This window comes from Symphalangus syndactylus, chromosome 7 (genome assembly GCF_028878055.3).
Source record: "Symphalangus syndactylus isolate Jambi chromosome 7, NHGRI_mSymSyn1-v2.1_pri, whole genome shotgun sequence".
In the NCBI taxonomy this organism is placed as follows: Eukaryota; Metazoa; Chordata; class Mammalia; order Primates; family Hylobatidae; genus Symphalangus; species Symphalangus syndactylus.
In genome coordinates this window covers 118,763,369-118,785,539 of record NC_072429.2, presented here as the reverse complement: position 1 = coordinate 118,785,539, position 22,171 = coordinate 118,763,369, and the positions used below count along the sequence as shown (strand labels likewise).

General features: G+C 46.0%; 1 protein-coding gene across 2 annotated transcripts in view; it reads right to left on the bottom strand.

Annotated features, from left to right (window-relative positions):
• Nucleotides 1-22,171, bottom strand: part of DEPTOR (DEP domain containing MTOR interacting protein) — a 193,812-nt gene that overhangs the window by 46,839 nt on the left and 124,802 nt on the right. For both annotated transcript variants that reach the window (XM_055287129.2, XM_055287130.2), the window contains 4 exons: nucleotides 15,121-15,306; nucleotides 13,739-13,873; nucleotides 6,549-6,619; nucleotides 4,310-4,414 (listed from right to left, as the gene is read on the bottom strand). In XM_055287129.2, coding sequence (XP_055143104.1) covers nucleotides 4,310-4,414; nucleotides 6,549-6,619; nucleotides 13,739-13,873; nucleotides 15,121-15,306 — 497 coding nt within the window. The remainder of the gene's footprint in view (nucleotides 1-4,309; nucleotides 4,415-6,548; nucleotides 6,620-13,738; nucleotides 13,874-15,120; nucleotides 15,307-22,171) is intronic.

Below are 22,171 nucleotides of genomic sequence, written 5' to 3'. Positions count from 1 at the left end.
AGGAGTTTGAGACAAGCCTGGCCAACATGGTGAAACCCTGTCTCTACTAAAAATACAAAATGAGGCGTGGTGGCACATGCCTGTAGTCCCAGCTACTTGGGAGGCTCAAGCAGAAGAATCACTTGAACCGGGGAGGTGGAGGTTGCAGTGAGCCAAGATCGCACCACTGCACTCCAGCTTGGGCGACAGAGTGAGACTCTGTCTAAAAAAAGGAAAAAAAAAATAGCCTGGGGAAGGAACTGGCTTCCCTTTCAAAGTAGCAGCAAAGAGATAAGAGACAGATTTTTTTCCTCCTGTAATGATTTCTTCCTCTAGGATATGAGTATTTGGATGCTGACATTAAATGAGCTCCTGTAGCAAAAGATCCTCGCACGGCTCAGGGTCAGGTACATAGAAGAGACAGTTCCTTCTCTGGTTTGCTCCTTCCCCCTTTGCATTGAAAGGAAACCAGAAGCCCTGGATATAAAATTATTCAAGGATGAGTGAAAAGTTATCAAAGCAAAAATTCAGGAAACAACTTCTCGATGTAAATGCATTGCATAAGTTGATAAAACTTTTGATGATTTCCGCATTTCATGCTCCATTCTAGAATTGTAGTGCCAAACAAAAGTCCTCCAAGCCCGACGTTTGCAGATTTTATTTTTTAAGTAAAAGAACTTTCAAAATAAGAATAGCTCAAATTCAAAGATGCTTGGTCAAGCCTGGTCAACATGGTGAAACCCCGTCTCTACTAAAAATACACAAAATTAGCCGGGCATGGTGGCACGCCTGTAATCCCAGCTCCTCGGGAGGCTGAGGCAGGAGAATTGCTTGAACCCAGGAGGTGGAGGTTGCAGTGAGCCGAGATCGCACCATTGCACTCCAGCTTGGGCGACAGAACCAGACTCTGTCTCAAAAAAAAAAAAAAAAAAAGAAAGAAAGAATGCTTTAAAAAAAAAATTCCCATTGCCCAGTGACATTACAGTTGTCATAACATTAAGCTCAATGCATTACTTTTTCTATGTTTAGACATACAAATACCATTGTGTTACAATTGCCTACAGTATTCAGTACAGTAACATGCTGTACAGTGTTTATAGCCTAGGAGAAATAGGCTATATCTAGGTGTGTGGTAGGCTATACCACCCAGGTTTGTGTAAGTACACTCCATGATGGTCACACAATGACAAAATCGCCTTAAAACCCATTTCACAGAACATAACCCTGTCATTAAGTGGTGTATGACTTTATATCAATTCCAATGCAGTTTGGCCAAAAGCATCTTCTTAGAAGGGTTTTAGGGCTATATCTTAACAACAACACTTAACAACAACATTGCATGTTTCTCTTAAATGATAAAATGTTACGTTAAACAATTTAAACAAGCTTTTTTTTTTTTTCCTCCTGCCAGGTTTGTCAGAGCTTTCAATATGCTAATGTGCTTTGTAAATTTTTAAGAGGGGGATAAAGTATGTGGCAGTTTAAAACTGCTTTGGTCAGAGAACCTCAGGACAGATGTTTTGCTGGACCAGGGAGCTGCGTAATAATACAGTGATAGAAAGACTGCTCTAATGAACTCTGTAAAGCTCTATAACATAAGAAAACCACTGTGTACCTCTGAAGAAACTAAACATATAAATCATATGAAGTATTAGCTTATGAAATTGAAAAAATATATCAGGTAAAACATTGATCAGGGTATATACATTAAAGAGTTAATGAGTTGACAATGCCCGGAACGGTTATGTATGTACGTCAACAAAGATAAACTAAAATCACTTAATTTCGCTGTACACTTGGCTAAGCAAAACAAGGTCTTTAGTTGCAATGTAAATAAATTCATTGCTTTCCGCAAAAGAAATGCTCTTTAAGCCAAAGCATCATGCGAGTGAGTGCACACTCAGAACTGAAGCTTTGTGCCAAAAAAAATTTATACTAGGTACTTTATTGTGGAAATACAGTATAAAATCCTTCCCCAGCCAAGAGTTCCATTAGAAAATGAAAAATTCAGCCTTGGCATGGATGCAAATGCTTGCTTTTTTATGATCCTTGCCAACATTCCTACTCTGAGTTGCTTTGGTGCTGTGCCTGCTGCAGTCCTGGGAAGGTAGAAGGGCTCTATCATGCACCACCTTAGCCAGCAGGGCTTCCATGGCTGCCCCAGAGCACAGGACCCCAGGGCCTGTGCCTCCCTGACATGAGTAAGGTGATCAAATCAAAAGGCGGAAGCAGCCCCTAATCATACCAGCGCTGATTACCTGGGCAGGCAGTAAAGGTGCTCTTTGCTTCCTTGAGCAATTTTCTGTTGCCCACTTATTTTTTCCAGCATGCAAACCAATGCCAGAGAGCTCATGCTGGAAATCAGAGAGGCGGAGATCCCAATCATGTTTATTGCTACTCTAGGAAAAGGCTGATGGAAGAGGATGAAAGTATTGAATAAATGAACAAGGGAATGATCTTTAGCTTTTAAGTCTTCTGCATCCTCTTATGGTTTCGGATAATCAAGACAGAAATATCCTCTTGTGAAACATTTCACAGACAATAGAACAAAGCTGTGCTATATAAAGGTATTTCAAAGCAGAAAACCTCAACATCCTCTTAAATAAACACAATGTAAATTATATATATATATATATATACACACACACACACACACAAGAAGTCTAGAAGAATATAAATCAAAATGTTAATGGCTACGTTTTATAGGATGCCAATTACAGACTTCAAATAAAGCTGCTTAAAAAATGTTAACAGTAGTCATCTCTGAGTTAGGGAAGATTAGAAGTAATTTTAATTTTTTCCTGCTTGCATATATTTTCCAAATTTTCTTGACTGTGTATGTGTCTTTTTTTCTTCTTTTTTGTTTGAGACAGAGTCTCGCACTCTGTCACCCAGGTTGGGGTACATTGGTGCGATCTCAGCCCACTGCAACCTCTGCCGCCCAGGCTCAAGCAATTCTCCTGCCTCAGCCTCCTGATCAGCTGGGACTACAGGAATGAGCCACTATGCCTGGCTAATTTTCTGTATCTTTAGTAGAGACCGGGTTTCACCATGTTGGTCAGGCTGGTCTTGAACTCCTGACCTAAAGTGATCCACCCGCCTCAGCCTCCCAAGATGCTGGGATTACAGGCATGAGCCACCATACCTGGCATGTATATGTATCATTTTAGTACTAAAATTATGTAAAAGTTATTTTCAAAAATTTTCCATAATTCATTCATTAATGAATTGTTGTTTGTATAGCTCTTTGTACTTTATCAAGGTTTCCACACATTTAATCCATAAAACAATGGGAAATAGTATGATTGTCATTTCAGAGAGGAGAAAACAGACTCTGAGATGCTATAAAACTTGTTCAAAGTCAACAAGCTAGTAACTAACAGGACCAAGATCTAGATCTCCAGATCTCTTCCAAAGTTCATGGCTTTTGTTTTCTTTTTCTCAATATTGGCTATGTCGTATGGTCTATTATGTGCTACTGGATACGTAAAGCCCACAGGAATACACCTTGCATAGAATAGAAGCATTGGAGTTCTTACACGAAGATTTAAACAAAGGGAAATACATAATTTTTCAAATTCAGTATTGGTTGAAGGGGAACATGTAAAACACCAGGGGAGGTTTGGAGACCAAACCTCCAAACACCAGGGAGGTAGGAAAACTTGCTCTCCTGGTTCCTGTATCATACATGCTTGGCTTCATTTTAACCCCATTCAGAAAGGGAAAAGAAATTTGACAAAAATGAAGCCAAAACACTTAGGGCGAAAAAGTACGCATGGCACCAAATAATGAAATTAAGCTAGAGGTATTTAGACACTGCTAAATGTTGTTTTGTTGTTGTTGTTTTGTTTTGTTTTAGAGACAGAGTCTCGCTTTGTCACCCAGGCTGGATTGCAGTGGTGCGATCTTGGCTGACTGCAACCTCTCCCTCCTGGGTTCAAGCGATTCTCCTGCCTCAGCCTCCTGAGTAGCTGGGATTACAGGTGTGTGCCACCATGCCCGGCTAATTTTTGTATTTTTAGTAGGGATAGGGTTTCGCCATGGTGGCCAGGCTACTCTTGAACTCCTGACCTCAAGTGATTTGCCTGCCTTGGCCTCCGAATGTGCTGGAATTACAGGTGTGAGCCACCGCGCCTGGCTAGACACTTCTAAATGTTTATTAGAGGAGAGGGAAGACCCAGGGAAAGACTTTGGAGAACAAGAAAGAGAGGGCAGAAATAAAAAAGGACACAAAATAAGACAGGTTTGGATCCCTAGTAAGAATCATGGCCAATTTAGCATGAAGAACCCAAGACAGATACGAAAGAGGGTGAGAAAGACCCGTTAGTACCTTCATTCCTGCTGCGGCTGCAGGGCCACTGGGGTCTACAGCCTGGATGTGGCATGGCTTACTTCCTCGCACCACAAAACCCCAGCCAACCGCATCACCAACAATCTAGAGAGGAAAACCACAATTAGCAAGCAGCCGACTGTCTCCTGCAATTTGCTTATTCTTCTGAGGGAGAGAAAACCAGCCCAGGATTAAGTATACACCGTGACATATGTTCCTCCGTTTCTCTCTTCCCTGCCAGGGGATTGGAACACTGCTTCTGTCACAAACTCGGGCATCTCCCTGTAGAAAAGGTGGTAAAAAAAAATCTAACCTGTTTGGCGGAAAGAAGATGCTCCCGTGAGGCCATGATTCAATAAACAACTGGAAGATTTTCTCTTTCTTAGGCTGTTATACAATTTAACGTCAGACTCCAGTAGAAGGTTTAGAAAAAGTCATAACGTGGTTGAAATGTCTCTCCAGATACAATTTCTACTCTAAGTTTGTTCTTTTCCCCAGTATCCAAATGATACACTCTTGATCCTGCAATGTCATTGAAGTCTAGCATAATTATTGAAATTACTAATGGTGGGAAATAAAGAGACTTGGCTTTCTTTTTTTATTGAGACAGAGTCTTATTCTGTCACCCAGGCTGGAGTGCAGTAGTGCAATCTCAGCTCATTGCAACCCCACCTCCCGGATTCAAGCAATTCTCCTGCCTCAGCCTCCTGAGTAACTGGGATTACAGGCACGCAACACCACGCCTGGCTAATTTTGTGTATTTTTAGTAGAGACGGAGTTTCACCATGATGGTCAGGCTGGTCTCGAACTCCTGAGCTCAGGTGATCTGCCCACCTCAGCATCCCAAAGTGCTGGGATTACAGGCATGAGCCACCATGCCCAGCCTAGCCTTGGCTTTCTAAAAACAAGATATTCTCCACCAAGGGGGGAAAAAGTGAAAAAGTACATAAAGTTCACAATGTATAAGTAGACTCTAATCCAAAAGTTGTTTGGAATTAGAGAAGGCCTTTTCTATAGAAATCATTATTAGAGCTGGCAGTTTAATTCCCTGGACAGCTCCTAGCTACATCTTTCACACATGTCCCAACCAAAACACAGCTGAAACACATTCACAATCAATTACTAACAATGTTGGCATTTAAAGTAAAAATCAAAAATAAATACTTTCAAAATACAATCTACCCTCTCTTGAATGCTGGAGACTGAGGAAAAACAGGGAGGCAAATGAAAATTTTTGTGGAAATGCTCAAGATTTTCAGGCACTTCCATTACTTTACAGTTTGCTGTTATTTGTATGTTATACTCAATTTCACTTCTGAAGGTAGAGTTTATCTTTTCCTCTGGTACAGACATGTTATCAGTGCCTTTCTCCTATTAACTCCTCAGCATTCAGAATGTGAAGTAGCCCTCAGCAAATGTTTGCAGGGTGACTGAGTGTGGATAGAATTCTCCCCCAGCCTGAGGTAATGCCACTAAAGTTAGAAGATGAAGGAGGAGAAGTGTTTTGAAGAGGGTATGAACGTGAATTCGAGGAGATTGACAGAAGGAGACACGGGAAGGGGAGTGGGTGCAGTGATGCTGAGAGGAGCACTTTCATTCCATTTGAAGAAATCCAATGCAGGCATTAGGAACCTAAAGGACCTCCAACAAGGGGCAGGTGGTCCAGAGCTGCTCACAGCAAGTCAGAGGCTTGTTTACCTCAAGGCATGCACACATTGTCGAAGCACCCTGCCTACGGTAGAAAAACTTATCCCACAGTTTCCTTTCTCTACCTTAACATTCCCCTAATGTTTTAAATAATTTCTAGAATTAATTATAATGCAGAAGGGATTATTGGCATCATTTGCAGTTCCATTTGCCATAAAATCTAATAATAATTTAAATTACTAATGGTGGGAAATAAAATCTAAAATTATTAGATTTTAAGGCAAATGCAAGTGCAAATGATGCCAATCTTAAAATTTGCAATTAAATTAGAATAAGTGCATAATGGAAATCTTTTCTTTAACAAAGAACACATCAAAAAATTTTTAAAAGCTGTATTAATAATAAAGCATGTGAAGTCCTAATGCATCTTAGTGCCTTGAGGTCAAGAAAGCCTAGTATCATAATTATGCTAAAAACAAAAAGAAAATTAGAAAAATAGTTTTCATTTCAGTCTATAAGCTACCCATTGACACATGGACACGGTGCAGAAAAATGGGCAGCATAGGAGAAAAAGGCCAGACCATCAGCCTACCGTGAATGTCTTCCTTGCATACGGAGCCCCGGGAGTAAGGAGTTCCTCAGAGGTGACAGGTCTCTTCAGCACTGTCAGACAAACACAATGTCAAGACATAAGCACTTCCAAGTCCTCCATCCATGCATTCAGCAGCTATTTATTGATATCTCGTAGGTGACCATCAGTGAGAAAAAGTGGCAAAAATCCCTGCCTCACAGTTTATATTTTAGCTGAGTGGAGACAGAAAATAGCAGCAAACATAAATAACCCTAAAGCTACCTTACAAAGCTCAGGAAAAAAAGAAAGGGAAGGAAAGCAAGAGTGCCAGGGATGGGGATAAGGGGGCAGGTCAATTTTTTTTTTTTTTTTTTTTTTTTTTTTGAGACGGAGTTTCGCCCTTGTCGCCCAGGCTGGAGTGCAATGATGTGATCTCAGCTCACTGCAACCTCCGCCTCCTGGGTTCAAGCAATTCTCCCGCCTCAGCCTCCTGAGTAGCTGGGATTACAGGCGCCCAACACCACATCTGGCTAATTTTTGTATTTTTAATAGAGACAGGGTTTCACTATGTTGGCCAGGCTGGTCTTGAACTCGTGACCTCAGGCAATCTGCCCGCCTCAGCCTCCCAAAGTGCTGGGATTACCAGCATGAGCCACCCAGCCTCACTTCCTTCTTAACACCTAGGACTGCATGTACCCACTGCTTTCTGCCCTGAGTAATAATGCTAGTATTCAACATGTGCTAGAGAGGCACCATGTGAGGTGAATATATTAACTCACTTAATCATCACAAGAATGAATGAGTTAGGATCATTGTTATCCCCATTTTATAAATGCAAAAACAACCTTAGAAAAGTTAAATTGATTGTGTCCAAGGTCCCAGAGCGAATGGGTGGCAGAAGTAGAATCAAACTCAGGCATTAGACACCAGCACCCACACTCTCAGCTACTGTGCCACACTCAGTCTGGGCCATGCTGTCCTGCAAGCAAAAGAAAGGGTCTAGAAGCTCAGGAAGATAGTGGCATGCTGTCTTCCTGAGACACTCGTTCACATCAGCTCACCGCTGTTGCCTACCAAGATGGCAGACAGCAGCCAATTCCTGACTTGCGGCTGCCTAAAACCCACCGATAATGAACCTCCTCATCCATCCTGTGCTCACTAAGAACTGGAGAGGGGCTGTTGTATCCTCCCCAAGTGGCCAGGGGGTCAGGGGACAGAGACCATTCTAATCCAGCTCTGTAGACATCGTGAACTTGAAGTGCCACAGAGAAACAGAAAAGGCCCCAGCCAAGGGGCCTAACCCGGTGAAAGGGCATCCTCCGATCCCCTTTGCTAGTAACAGTCAGAGGTCAGGTACCAGTCCTGGAAACAGTGTGCAGCAGACAAAGAAAGGCAGTGTGGGGCGAGCCTGATGATCTACCAGGCAGCTGGACTTTGCCCACCGGTTACATGCACCCTTTCAGTGAAAGGCAATCCAGTGCTTCTTGTTGAGGTGACAGGTTGCTGATCTTATCACCTTTGCTTTCGGAAATCTCATAAAAGCAAAAATTAATTTATGTTTGCCAAACAAGAGGGAGTAGGTCAAATATCAAGATGGAAACAGAATCTCTCAGCAGATGGATGGGAGGTAAGAAAAGTGGTCAATATTTGAGGACTGAGATCTTTTTTATTACCTGTCAGATAACTCTCTTTCCACTCCCCATAAACCCTCAGGGGGCTTATGAATTTGGATACATGAATCACACTGTACTATCTGGCAGCAGAGCTGACCATTCATTTTAATGCACTTCCCTTTATTATGTTGAAAAATATAGAAACTTTGAGGCCCAGGGAAAACTGTTTTCTTTTCATATCCTTGGAAGCTTATTTGCTTATCACAATGATACCGATAACATCAATATGTTTAGTACTGTTTTTTTGTGTCTGGCTTAGGGCATTTATATACAGTACTAAAAAAAACATATCCTGGTGTATTTCAGATAATTAATTTTTAAATGCATCACTGTGAAGGCCTGATCATCTGCTTGAGAAAAAAAAAAAAAATCACAGATGAACTCACTGGGTCTTGGGAATCCTCTTAAGAGTGAGACAGAAGCTTGTCAAACTGTGGGTAAGAAGTGGGATTTTCCCTCCCTCCCTCCCTCCCTCCCTCCCTCTCTCTCTCTCTCTCTTTCTTTCTTTTCTTTCCCTCCCTCTCTGGCCCAGGCTACAATCTACTCGGCTTGCTGCTGCCCGCGCCGCGGACTGCCTGGGATTGCCGGCGCGCGCCACCGCTGCCTGCCTTTTCTCCTTTGGATGCAGGCACGCGTTCGCCATCTTGGCCACGCTGGTCGCCAGCTCCTGACGCCGAGTGCTCTGCCCGCCTCAGCCTCCCGAGGTACTGGGACTACAGACGGAGTCTCGCTCACCCAGTGCTCGGTGTTGCCCGGGCTGGAGTGCGGTGGCGTGGTCTGGCCTCGCGGCAGCCTCTACCCACCGGCCGCCTGCCTTGGCCTGCCAGGGTGCTGGGATTGCAGCCCCTGCCCGGCCGCCGCCCCATCTGGAAGGTGGGGAGCACCTCTGCCCGGCCGCCCCGTCTGGGAAGTGAGGAGCGCCTCTGCCCGGCCGCCCCGTCTGGGAAGTGAGGAGCGCCTCTGCCCGGCCACCCACCGTCTGGGAAGCGAGGAGCGCCTCTGCCCGGCCACCCACCGTCTGGGAAGCGAGGAGCGCCTCTGCCCGGCCACCCACCGTCTGGGAAGCGAGGAGCGCCTCTGCCCGGCCACCCACCGTCTGGGAAGCGAGGAGCGCCTCTGCCCGGCCACCCACCGTCTGGGAAGCGAGGAGCGCCTCTGCCCGGCCACCCACCGTCTGGGAAGCGAGGAGCGCCTCTGCCCGGCCACCCACCGTCTGGGAAGCGAGGAGCGCCTCTGCCCGGCCACCCACCGTCTGGGAAGCGAGGAGCGCCTCTGCCCGGCCACCCACCGTCTGGGAAGCGAGGAGCGCCTCTGCCCGGCCACCCACCGTCTGGGAAGCGAGGAGCGCCTCTGCCCGGCCACCCACCGTCTGGGAAGCGAGGAGCGCCTCTGCCCGGCCACCCACCGTCTGGGAAGCGAGGAGCGCCTCTGCCCGGCCACCCACCGTCTGGGAAGCGAGGAGCGCCTCTGCCCGGCCACCCACCGTCTGGGAAGCGAGGAGCGCCTCTGCCCGGCCACCCACCGTCTGGGAAGCGAGGAGCGCCTCTGCCCGGCCACCCACCGTCTGGGAAGTGAGGAGCGCCTCTGCCCGGCCGCCCTGTCTGGGAAGTGAGGAGTGCCTCTGCCCGGCCGCCCCGTCTGGGAAGTGAGCAGCGCCTCTGCCCGGCCGCCCCGTCCGGGAAGAAGTGAGGAGCGCCTCTGCCCGGGCGCCCCGTCCGGGAAGAAGTGAGGAGCGCCTCTGCCCGGCCGCCCAGTCCGGGAAGAAGTGAGGAGCGCCTCTGCCCGGCCGCCCCGTCCGGGGGGAAGTGAGGAGCGCCTCTGCCCGGGCGCCCCGTCCGGGGGGAAGTGAGGAGCGCCTCTGCCCGGCCGCCCCGTCCGGGAAGAAGTGAGGAGCGCCTCTGCCCGGCCGCCCCGTCTGGGAAGTGAGGAGCGCCTCTGCCCGGCCACCCCGTCCGGGAAGAAATGAGGAGCGCCTCTGCCCGGCCACCCACCGTCTGGGAAGTGAGGAGCGCCTCTGCCCGGCCACCCACCGTCTGGGAAGTGAGGAGCGCCTCTGCCCGGCCACCCACCGTCTGGGAAGTGAGGAGCGCCTCTGCCCGGCCACCCACCGTCTGGGAAGTGAGGAGCGCCTCTGCCCGGCCACCCATCGTCTGGGAAGTGAGGAGCGCCTCTGCCCGGCCACCCCGTCTGGGAAGTGAGGAGCGCCTCTGCCCGGCCGCCCCGTCTGGGAAGTGAGGAGCGCCTCTGCCCGGCCACCCATCGTCTGGGAAGTGAGGAGCGCCTCTGCCCGGCCTCCCATCGTCTGGGAGGTGAGGAGCGCCTCTGCCCGGCCGTCCCGTCCGGGAAGAAGTGAGGAGCGCCTCTGCCCGGCCACCCCGTCCGGGAAGAAGTGAGGAGCGCCTCTGCCCAGCCGCCCCGTCCGGGAAGAAGTGAGGAGCGCCTCTGCCCGGCCGCCCCGTCCGGGAAGAAGTGAGGAGCGCCTCTGTCCGGCCGCCCCATCTGGGAAGTGAGGAGCGCCTCTGCCCGGCCGCCCCGTCCGGGAAGAAATGAGGAGTGCCTCTGCCCGGGTGCCCCATCCGGGAAGAAGTGAGGAGCGCCTCTGCCCGGGTGCCCCATCCGGGAAGAAGTGAGGAGCGCCTCTGCCCGGCCGCCCCGTCCGGGAAGAAGTGAGGAGCGCCTCTGCCCGGCCGCCCCGTCTGGGAAGAAGTGAGGAGCGCCTCTGCCCGGCCGCCCCGTCTGGGAGGTGAGGAGCGCCTCTGCCCGGCCACCCATCGTCTGGGAGGTGAGGAGCGCCTCTGCCCGGCCACCCATCGTCTGGAAAGTGAGGAGCGCCTCTGCCCGGCTGCCCCATCTGGGAAGTAAGGAGTGCCTCTGCCCCGCCACCCATTGTCTGGGAGGTGAGGAGCGCCTCTGCCCGACCACCCATCGTCTGGGAAGTGAGGAGCGCCTCTGCCCGGCCACCTATCGTCTGGGAAGAAGTGAGGAGCGTCTCTGCCTGGCTGCCCCATCTGGGAAGTGAGGAGCCCCTCTGCCCGGCCGCCCCGTGTCTGGGTAGAAGTGAGGAGCTCCTCTGCCTGGCCGCTCCGTCTGGGAGGTCTACCATGGAGGCCAGAAGCAATGTGGGGGCTGGACGTGGTGGCTCACGCCTGTGGTCCCGGCACTCTGGGGGGCGAGGCGGGTTGATCACTTCGGGCTAGGAGTTCGAGACCAGTCTGGCCAACTTGGCGAAACATGAAGAATACAACAGACAAACCAACCAACCAACTCAATGACAACAAAACAGGTCTACCCTGGAGTCATACTCTAATTTTTTCTATTTTCCTCCCTTTCTGATCCTTTATCCCACTTTCTTTTTCTTCCTCTTCCTTCTCCCTCTTCTTTGTCAAATAGAGGATTGAGTTATTATCACTGATCCATATAAAGTCCCTCTCTCATTTATTTTAACTCCCACCCCCATTTCTATTCCCTGACTTCCCATGTGCAACCTTCCTAATATGTTTGATACGCATCTTTTTGTTTGTATGTATTTTTAGAAAATGTTTATTGTTTTTGTATGCAAAAAAATTAATAATAAAAAAAAAAAAGAAGTGGGATTTAAAAACCACAACTCAGTCCTGACAGCTCTTGTCCTTGGAGACCCACGAAAGGAAACAAGACCTTTTTCTTCTGCCTACATAACAGTAAACTCTTCCCTTTGACCCAGAGGCAAGGAGAAAGAGGAAACAATACTAACCGACCTCAGGGAACATGGATTTTGTTGCTAATTTCGGTGATTAACACTTTTTTCATACTCCATCATAAGCAGTCAAAAACATGTAAAACGGCCGGGCGCGGTGGCTCACGCTTGTAATCCCAGCACTTTGGGAGGCCGAGGCGGGCGGATCACGAGGTCAGGAGATTGAGACCACAGTGAAACCCCGTCTCTACTCAAAATATAAAAAAATTCAGCGGGGCATGGTGGCGGGCGCCTGTAGTCCCAGCTACTCAGAGAGGCTGAGGCAGGAGAATGGCGTGAACCCGGGAGGTGGAGCTTGCAGTGAGCCGAGATTGCGCCACTGCACTCCAGCCTGGGCAACAGAGCGAGACTCCGTCTCAAAAAAAAAAAAAAAACAAACATGTAAAATGGTTATGGCACCACTGACCCTTTTATTGAAACTGAGATATTTTGCTTTTAACTTTGAAGATGCCTGTCAGATTTCTATGAAGGCTTCAAACATCCCATTTCTAAGAATTCAGTTCTCCTTTTTCATTCTACTTTAGCAGCAAGCTCCAGTAATTGAAAAACCCAGTACTCAATGACTCGTCAGCCAGGACAGTGTGGAAGCAAGTTTCTTCATTCACTTACAGGTTACATTTATTCCTGCCGCTAACACTCCAGAAGGCAGCCAAAAAAGAAAAAAAGTTAGATCAGGAAAAAGAGCCACCTTCCTAGATAATAGCATTAGATGACAGAGTTTTCTCTCAAAGCCTTTTGAACCACATCAATTAGTCCTTATTCTTACTAACATGAAATGTTTTGTTTTTTTCCCCAAAGAGGTGGTGTTTTCATTGAGTTGGGGGGTATGACCTGTCATCTTTGTATCCCCAAGATCGGATGATGAGGAAACAACATGAGCAAAAGAAACAGAGCCTCTTCCTCGAAGGTGACAAACTGAACTGGGGGTGGACCATGCCTTAAACAAATGGGTTTGAGAGTGTCTTCTGGCGGTTACTGTAGTGACGGACTACACATCCTCATCCTGGCAAGTGAGGACATTAGGTGGGTAAGGGATGGTGAGAAAGGGTAGTTTCAATGGATTACCAGTTCCTGGAGGGTTGATGAACTGATTGGGTGGAGGAAGGATTGTTTCTAAGTAGATATTCACCAACAATCTTTGTGCCTAGATTTTTTCCTGGAATATAAAGGCCATGGAGGTTGATGAGCAGATTTTGAAACCACAAGGCACCCAGGGTCAATTCCAGGGATAGTTGGGTTTGCACACATCCATGCTTCTTCCTTAAGGGTGTTGGGCCCCAACAGATCTTTGCATGGGCTGCATTCTGGGGAAGTGCTGTTTCCCCTGCTGTGAACACTGTCACACACTGCCCAAAACCCCCTTCAGGGCTCAGGGACTCCTCCCAGCTCCAAGAGTGCTAATGGCGACAGCCTCAGCTGTCTTGGGGACCATCTCTCTGAAGACAGCTGCTTTGCCCAAGGTCATGCCCTCCTCCCAGGGGCAGCCAATACCTAATAAGTGGCCAACATGTGGATCTAAAGGCCCAGCCTCCTCAACACAACTCCAGGCAACTTGGAAGGGCCATCCCAGCTTCAGAGGTCTTACTGGGTCAGTGATAGCCTTCACTGAGACTGGGCTACAACCCAATTTCTTCTTCAACCCAAATCTTCCTTCCTTTCCATTCAACACATGTGGACCCCAAGAGCATGCTCTAACTTATTAGAACCCACACACTAGTCTCTCGCTATCTCAGATTCTGCTTCGCAGGGACCTGCCCAAGTCCCCACAATCTTAAGAGTGGGGCCACCTTTCGGGCACTCACCAGACTTGGGGTTGCAGAGCACGGGGGGGCTGCTGCTGAGGGTGGGGCTGCTGCTGAAGTAGCCGCTGCTGCCACAGCTGCTCATGCTGCTCCTCCTCACCGCAGATACGATCTTGATCTCCTTGCTGGGGCTCACTGTGTAGGCCAGAGAACACACACAGTCACCGAGGGGGTGGTCTCGGCTCACTAGAGTACATAGGCTTTCAACTGCAAGGTCCAGAGGGGCCAGGAGAAAGCACACTGGTCTTAGAGGCAGAAAAACAAGAACTTGAGGGGAAGCTCTGTCACTTACTTTATATTGTATTATTTTATTTTATTTTTGAGATGGAGTCTTGCCCTGTTGTGCAGGCTGGACTACAATGACACAACCTGGGCTCACTGCAACCTCTGCCTCCTGGGTTCATGTGATTCTCTTGCCTCAGCCTCCTGAGTAGCTGGGACCATAGGTGTCCGCCACCACGCCCGGCTAAACTTTGTACTTTTAGTAGAGATTTGTTCTCTGTCACCCCTGATAATGGGTGGATAACTAGTCACTTTTGTGTGGTTACTGGTGTAAATGCCCACAGAAAATAATCTTATTCATCTTTGAAATGGATAGCTTTTCAAAGTTGTGATTTACAAAACTGAATAATTAAATGATATATAAAAACTACTTGTAAGGCCGGGCACGGTGGTTCATGCCTGTAATCCCAGGACTTTGGGATGCCAAGGTGGGAGAATCACGAGGTCAGGAGTTCGAGACCAGCCTGGCCAACATAGTGAAACCCCATCTCTACTAAAAGTACAAAAATGAGCCAGGCATGGTGACGCGTGCCTGTAGACCCAGCTACTCGGGAGGCTGAGGCAGGAGAGTCTCTTGAACCTGGGAGGCAGAAGTTGTGGTGAGCCAAGATCGCTCCACTGCACTGTAGCCTGGGCAACAGAGCGAGACTCTGTCTACACAAACAAACAAAAACTTGTATTTATTTATTTATTTTTAAATTTTTTGGACAGACGAGGTCTTGCTATATTGCCCAGCCTAGTCTCAAACTCCTGACCTCAAGTGATTCTCCCACCTCAGCCTCCCAAGTAGCTGAGATTATAGGTGTGTGCCACCATGCCAGGCAAGAATGGCTTGTAAATGAAAAGTAAATAAGGCATGAGTGAGAGCCTAGAGGCCTTCTATAATTCAAATACATAATTTTATAAAACAGAGTCCTGGCATCTAAGTTGGCTGTTCAAGAAAAACTTAGGGTTTCAGAATTTTTTTCATACTTCTTGGTTATGAATAAGTAAAAATTCTACGCTCTGATAGAGAACAGAATTTCACAAAGGTGAGTCATGGCTCCACTATTTCTCAAAAGACAAACACTTGAGCTCCAATAAACGCTGGGATGGCATACCTGACATAAAGCTGGTAGATTTCCGATTGTCATGGCTCTGCTTCCTCAGGCAGAAGGGACTGTCATGAGTTTCCTGGGAGGAGGGGGACTTTTCATTGAGCAGCTCCATCAGTCTTCGCCTCCGCCGGAAGTTCATTCTGAACTGGTAGAGAAGATTGCTGTCCACAAATGGGTGCTTGTTGGACACTGGGGAGAAAAAAAAAACAATCCAATGAGGACTATCTGGCATCCTGGCCACTCAGCGATGCAGCCAAAGCACTGCAGGCAACGGCGGCAAAAGTCTCAAGAAAGACTTCTCTTCCACAGATGCCACATGAGCTGCTGCCCATCCGCCCATGGTCCCAAGTTCTTTCCACGTGGCATGCACTAATTCCTCTGGGGAACTTTGCCTGACCTTGCTTTCAATCTGAGTTCTATTCTTCCTAGTGTTCTCCTGGCTCCTGTGCTGCCTCCACCAAAGCACTGATAACACTGCACCCTCACTGTCTGCCCCTTCTCTTTCCCTCTAAACTCTAAGCTTGTTGGGGCAGTGATCATGGCTTCACTTACTCATGTGTCCCCAGTGCCCAGCAGAGAGCTTGTCTCATAGCCACACTCGATTCTTTTTTTTTTTTTTTTGAGATGGTGTCTCGCTCTGTCACCCAGGCTGGAGTGCAATGGCATGATCTCCGCTCACTGCAACCTCCACCTCCCAGGTTCAAGCGATTCCCCTGCGTCAGCCTCCCGAGTAGCTGGGATTACAGGTGCCCACCACCACACCTGGCTAATTTTTGTATTTTCGTAGAGACGGGGTTGCACCATGTTGGCCAGGCTGGTCCCGAACTCCTGACCTCAACTGATCCACACTCCTCAGCCTCCCAAAGTGCTGGGATTACAGGCGTGAGCCACCACGCCCAGCCCCTCAATTCATTTTTAAAAACTTTTTATTTTGAGGCCGGGTGTGGTGGCTCACGCTTGTAATCCCAGCACTTAAGGAAGTCAAGATGGGTGGATCACTTGAGGTCAGGAGTTTGACACCAGCCTGGCCAACATGGTGAATCCTCGTCTCTACTAAAAATATAAAAATTAGCCAGGTGTGGTGGCATGCACCTGTAATCCCAGCTATTCGGGAGGCTGAGGCATAAGAATCACTTGAATCCGGGAGGAAGACGCTGCAGTGAGCTGAGATTGCACCACTGCACTCCAGCCTGGGCAACAGGGCAAGACTCTGTCTCAGAAAAAAACCAAAATAACTTCTTATTTTGAAATAATTATAGACTTACAGAGAGTTGCAAAGAAAATACAGAGACCACACACTGTATGATTCCATTCATATGGAATGTCCAAAACAGAGACATTTCTAGAGACAGAAGTATACTGGTGGTTGCCAGGGGCTGGAGGGGGGCCTTGGGGTTGGTTTGGGAGGGGTATTAGCTACAGCACACGATTTCTTTTTGAGGTGATGAAAATGTTCTAAAATTGCCTGTTGTGGTGATTGCAAAACTCTGTAAATATGCTAAGAACCGCTCAATTGTACACTTTAATGAATTGCTTGGTATGTGAACTATATCTTAATAAAGCTGTTAAAAAAAATCGACAAAGAGTACAGAGAGTTCCTGGGTACCTTCACCCAGATTTCCCCAATGGTAACTCCTTACATAAATAACTATAGTATAATATCAAACCAGAATGTTGACATTGGTACAGTCTACAGCCCTTATTCAGATGTCACCAGCTTTTATGTGCACTCATTTGTGTGTGTGAGTGTGCATGTCTGTGCAGGAGCACATATAGTTCAATGCGGTTTTATCACACATAGAGATTTCTGTAACCACCACGACAATCGTGACAAAGGAACTCTCTCCCTGTGTTTCCCCTCTATGGCCTCCTTCACTGAGTTCCTGATGCCTCACAACCACCTTTGCTCTCCATCTCTATAATGTTATCACTTTGAGAACATTATGTAAGTGGAATCATACTGTCTGTTGCCATTTACGTTTGGTGTTTAATGCATAAATAAATGGTTACCCAATAATAAAGCCTACTTAGTCCCTAAGGAAATCTATACTTTATTTATTTACTAATTTATTTTGAGATAGAGACTCACTCTGTTGCCCAGGCTGGAGTGTAGTGGCACAATCATAGCTCACTGCAGCCTCGAACTCCTGGGCTCGAGCTATCCTCCTGCCTCAGCCTCCCGAGTAGCTAGGACTACAGGCACACACCATTGTGCCCAGCCAAAATCCACACTTTAGAGTGATATAATCATGCCAATGTGTCAACTTGAAGTCAGTAATAACAAGAGCTAGTCCTCACAGCTCTTATATCCTATAAACCCAGCATGACCTTAAGTAAGTGTCTTATATGTTCTAATTCCTTTAATTATCACAATAGCTTGGGATATATGTACCATTATTTTATTTCTTTTTTTTTTTTTTTTTTTTTTTTTGAGAGAGAGTTTCACTCTTGTTATCCAGGCTGGAGTGCAATGGCACAATCTTGGCTCACCGTAACCTCCACCTCTCGGGTTCAAGCGATTCTCTTGCCTCAGGCTCCCAAGTAGCTGGGATTACGGGCATGCGCCACCCTAATTTTGTATTTTTAGCAGAGACGGGGTTTCTCCATGTTGGCCAGGCTGGTTTCAAACTCCCAACCTCAAGTGATCCGCCTACCTTGACCTCCCAAAGTGTTGGGATTACAGGTGTGAGCCACCGCACTCGGCCTATTTTATTTCTTGCTTTTTTTCCTATTCTTGATGAGGAAACTGAAGTCCAAAGGTATTAGGAAGTCACCCAAAGAAGATACAGTAAATGGCAGAGGTAGAAATATAATACAGTATCTGATTCCAGAGTCCAAGTTCCAAACCACTGGTCTTACTGCTTCTATGAGAAACAATTCCTTCTCTAGATCATCATAAAAATCAAAACCATGTCCTATAAAACTGCTCATGTATGACTATTAGTCTGAATGTACACCCAATTCTATACCATTTATATCTTAGAAATCCATTGAGATTTATTTATTGCCTGAATTTTATACTTTGAGTTCATGATTCTTGGAGCTATAGTGCAGGTGGTACATCAGGCCCCAAAAGCCATGTTCCTGGGTCATTTCTTTCCGTCTGCAGAGTCATCAAGAACTCTGCAAACTGGTCACCATCATGCAGAAGTCTCATGCAACTTTCCCCCAAAAGCAAAAAACTTGAATAGATGACATAAAAACAGAAGACACACAAATATCTAATTAGCACATGAAAAGAGGCTCAACCTCATTAGTCAATATGGAAATACACATTAAAACCCCACAATGAGGCCAGGTGCGGTGGCTCATGCCTGTAACTCCAGCACTTTTGGAGGCCGAGGCAGGCGAATCACTTGAGGTCAGGAGTTTGAGACCAGCGTGGCCAAGATGTTGAAACCCAGCCTCTGCTAAAAATACAAAAATTAGCCAGGCACGGCGTGTGCCTTTAGTTCCAGCTACTCAGGAGGCTGAGCTAGGAGGATCGCTTGAGCCTGGGAGGTGAAGGTTGCAGTGAGCCAAGATCACTCCATTGCACTCCAGCCTGGGTGACAGAGCAAGACTCCACCATTTTTTTGTTGTTTGATCATCCATCCATTTATTCAACTACCACGTATTGAGTTAGATTGACTATGTACCAGGTACTTTTCTTGCCCAATGTTTTAGGAAAAAAATGGTAAAAACAGAAGTTAAATAAAAAATTCGATCCTGACAACTTTTTTTGGATTGTAAAATTCAAAATCTTATAAACCACTAGGAAAATAACATAGATAATAAAAACCCATTAAGAATCATACTAATGCCTTTATCAATCAGGCTAACTGGTTCAACAGTCTCTTTTGCTATTTCACAAACAGCATCACATCCTCTCTAGGTCAACATCAAGAAATGCAATCTAGAGTTGTAACTATATTTATTATCCACATATGTTAATGAACAATTCTTCTGGTCACATAAATATCAAGTCTTACAATGTGGGTCCCTACTAAGAGAGCACCGTGCCAGCATTTAATCTAATAATCCATATGGGTATTCCACAGTTTTTAAATGGTGATATTCACTTTGGCCAAATGAATAATGTTGGCCTCAAAGACAAGTATAGTTAATTCAGTGGTATTTCTACATGTTCTTAATAAATAATCTGGACAGGTGTGGTGGCTCACACCTGTCATGCCAGCACATTGGGAGGCCAAGGTGGGAGGATAGCATGAGGCCAGGAATTCAAGACCAGCCTGGGCAACATATTCTGTCTCTAAAAATAAAATGAAATTAAAATATTAGCCAGGCATGGTGGAGCATGCCTATAGTCCCAGCTACTCAGGAGACTGAGGCAGGAGGATCACTTGATCCCAGGAAGTTGAGGCTGCAGTGAGCCGTGATCACACCATTACATTCTAGCCTGGGCAACAGAGTGAGATCCTGTCTCAATCAACCAATCAGTCATCAGTGAATGCTCATGCATGTAATTCCTGCACTTTGGGAGGTTGAAATGGGAGGATCGCTTGAGGCCAGGCATTTAAGACCAGTTCGGGAAACATAGTGAGACTCTGTCTCAAAAAATAAAATGTAAAATATAATAAAATCGTAAATAAACCAACCATTCTTGGATTCAGGAGAGGCTCACCTAATGCAACCTGGACCAAAAAATAAGCCAATCACACTTTGATTTGATAGCTACCGATGTGGCTCTCTTTTGTATAGTCAAATTTTTACATAAATTCACTACATCACTATACTCAGTAATGCTATAATAAAATTTTGTAGGTAAGTTATTTCTGGCAACCTTCTGAGTTTATTGAGATTTTAAAAAAATCCTCAAGTTGTCTTTGGCAACAGTATCTTAAAATTATAACCTGCAAATATATAGCTCTGTATACATTTATTAAGACCTACTGTTTTCTCTTTGCACAGTGAATTACATAAAATATTGGCTCTGTATAAATAAATCCAGAAAAGCATTCTAAATCCAAAAAAAAATCTATAACAGACTTCAAAGTACTTTGAGATTATTTTTAAATGAAATAGAAATTTGACTGCTGACCTAATTATGTATCTCCTCCAGCTTTAATTACTGACCCAGTGTTTAATTTACACCCAGTCTCCATCTTATACCTCCTCACCTCTATACCACCTATAACTAACAGGGCAAACATACTATCTAAGATCAAATACAAAAGTCAACTTTAAATAGTCCTGCCTCATCACATTCTCTCCCTAATAGAACAGGTGACCTCAAACATGAGGAAATCAGATAACATGAGGGCCAGATGAGATAGTCAACTATAAGTGTTCAGCATAATGCCAAATACATTGTAAGCACTCAATAAATTATACATTTATTATTTTACAACCACTGTTGTTTTTTACTGTTATCATCATCTATTGATGATATGCTGATATTTGGCCTAGGATAATTCAATTTTATGGGATATAATATTTAATGCCCCACCTCAATTTTCAAGGATGGATTTGGATCTGAGTGTCTCAGGAGCAGCCACGCTCCCTGAAATGAAGGTCGCCACGTGTTTATTCACCTAGCTGTGTGGCTGGCACAGATGGAGTGGAGTTCCCCTCTCGGCATACAAAAGTGACAACTGTATGTATCACTTGCATTGTTGCCAATAAATTATTAATATTTTGCCTTTTTTCTGTCTCTCATTAAAAGTTTAATGATATAAACAGTTTAATGATATAAACATTGAGTTTCATACATTTGCTTTGTGTGTGAGTTAAGTTTTAGGTTTAATATATGTAATCACAGCTTCAAAAGCTGAAGGAGTGCAGGTAGACAGCCATATTATGGCATCAATAAATCACATGTGACATCCATTCATTTATTTGACAAACTGAGCACCTACTAAGTATCATACTCCATCCCAGCTATTGATCTTAACATTGTGATTGAAATATGACACCTTCATCTGCTCATCTCTTTATGCTCACCAATACCAAAGCCTGCTAAAAGAGACATCATTTCACACAAAAACAAAGCTATTAAGTTGGAACTTTATTGACAATTTTTATGCTGAATAACTTCTAGGAATTTCATTTTTTTTTCTTTTTCTTTTCTTTTTTTTTTTTTTTTTGAGACAGAGGAGCCTTGCTCCATCACCCAGGCTGGAGTGCAGTGGCGTGATCCTGGCCCACTGCAACCTCTGCCTCCTGGGTTCAAGCGACTCTCCTGCCTTAGTCCCCTGAGTAGCTGGGATTATAGGCACCTGCCACCATGCCTGGCTAATTTTTATATTTTTAGTGGAGACAGGGTTTCACCATGTTGGCCAGGCTGGTCTCGAACTCCTGACCTCAGGTGATCCACTTGCCTCGGCCTCCCAAAGTACTGGGATTACAGGCATGAGCCACCGTGCCCGGCCTACTTTTAGAAAATTTATCATGCAATGAAAAGTACAAGTTTTAGAGCCAGATATCTTCAGTTTCAATCCTAGCTCTGCCACATTTACTATCTGAGTATTTGGGCAACTTGTTCAATCTTTTGAATATATTCTATGCGAAGGAAAAATGAGATAATTTATGTAAGGGATGTGGCACGGCATCTGACATATAGTGTTGTAAGCATTCTTCATTTTAGACTTCTAAAGATTGACTTCACACTTTGCTCATTTAAGTTCCTATGCAGAACTCATTTCCTCTATCTTTTCTGCCTTTTTTCTTTTTTTTAATTTACTACTTATTCTGAAATTCTAATTCTTCTAACTTTTTTTTTCTTTTTTTTTTTTTGAGACGGAGTCTCACTCTGTCGCCCAGGCTGGAGTGCAGTGGCGCAATCTCGGCTCACTGCAAGCTCTGCCTCCCGGGTTCACGCCATTCTCCTGCCTCAGCCTCTCCGAGTAGCTGGGACTACAGGCGCCCGCCACCACGCCTGGCTGATTTTTTGTATTTTTATAGAGACGGGGTTTCACCGTGGTCTCAATCTCCTGACCTCGTGATCCGCCCGCCTCGGCCTCCCAAAGTGCTGGGATTACAAGCGTGAGCCACCGCGCCTGGCCCTATTTTTTTTTTTTTTTTTTTTGAGACAGTCTCACTCTGTTGCCCAGGC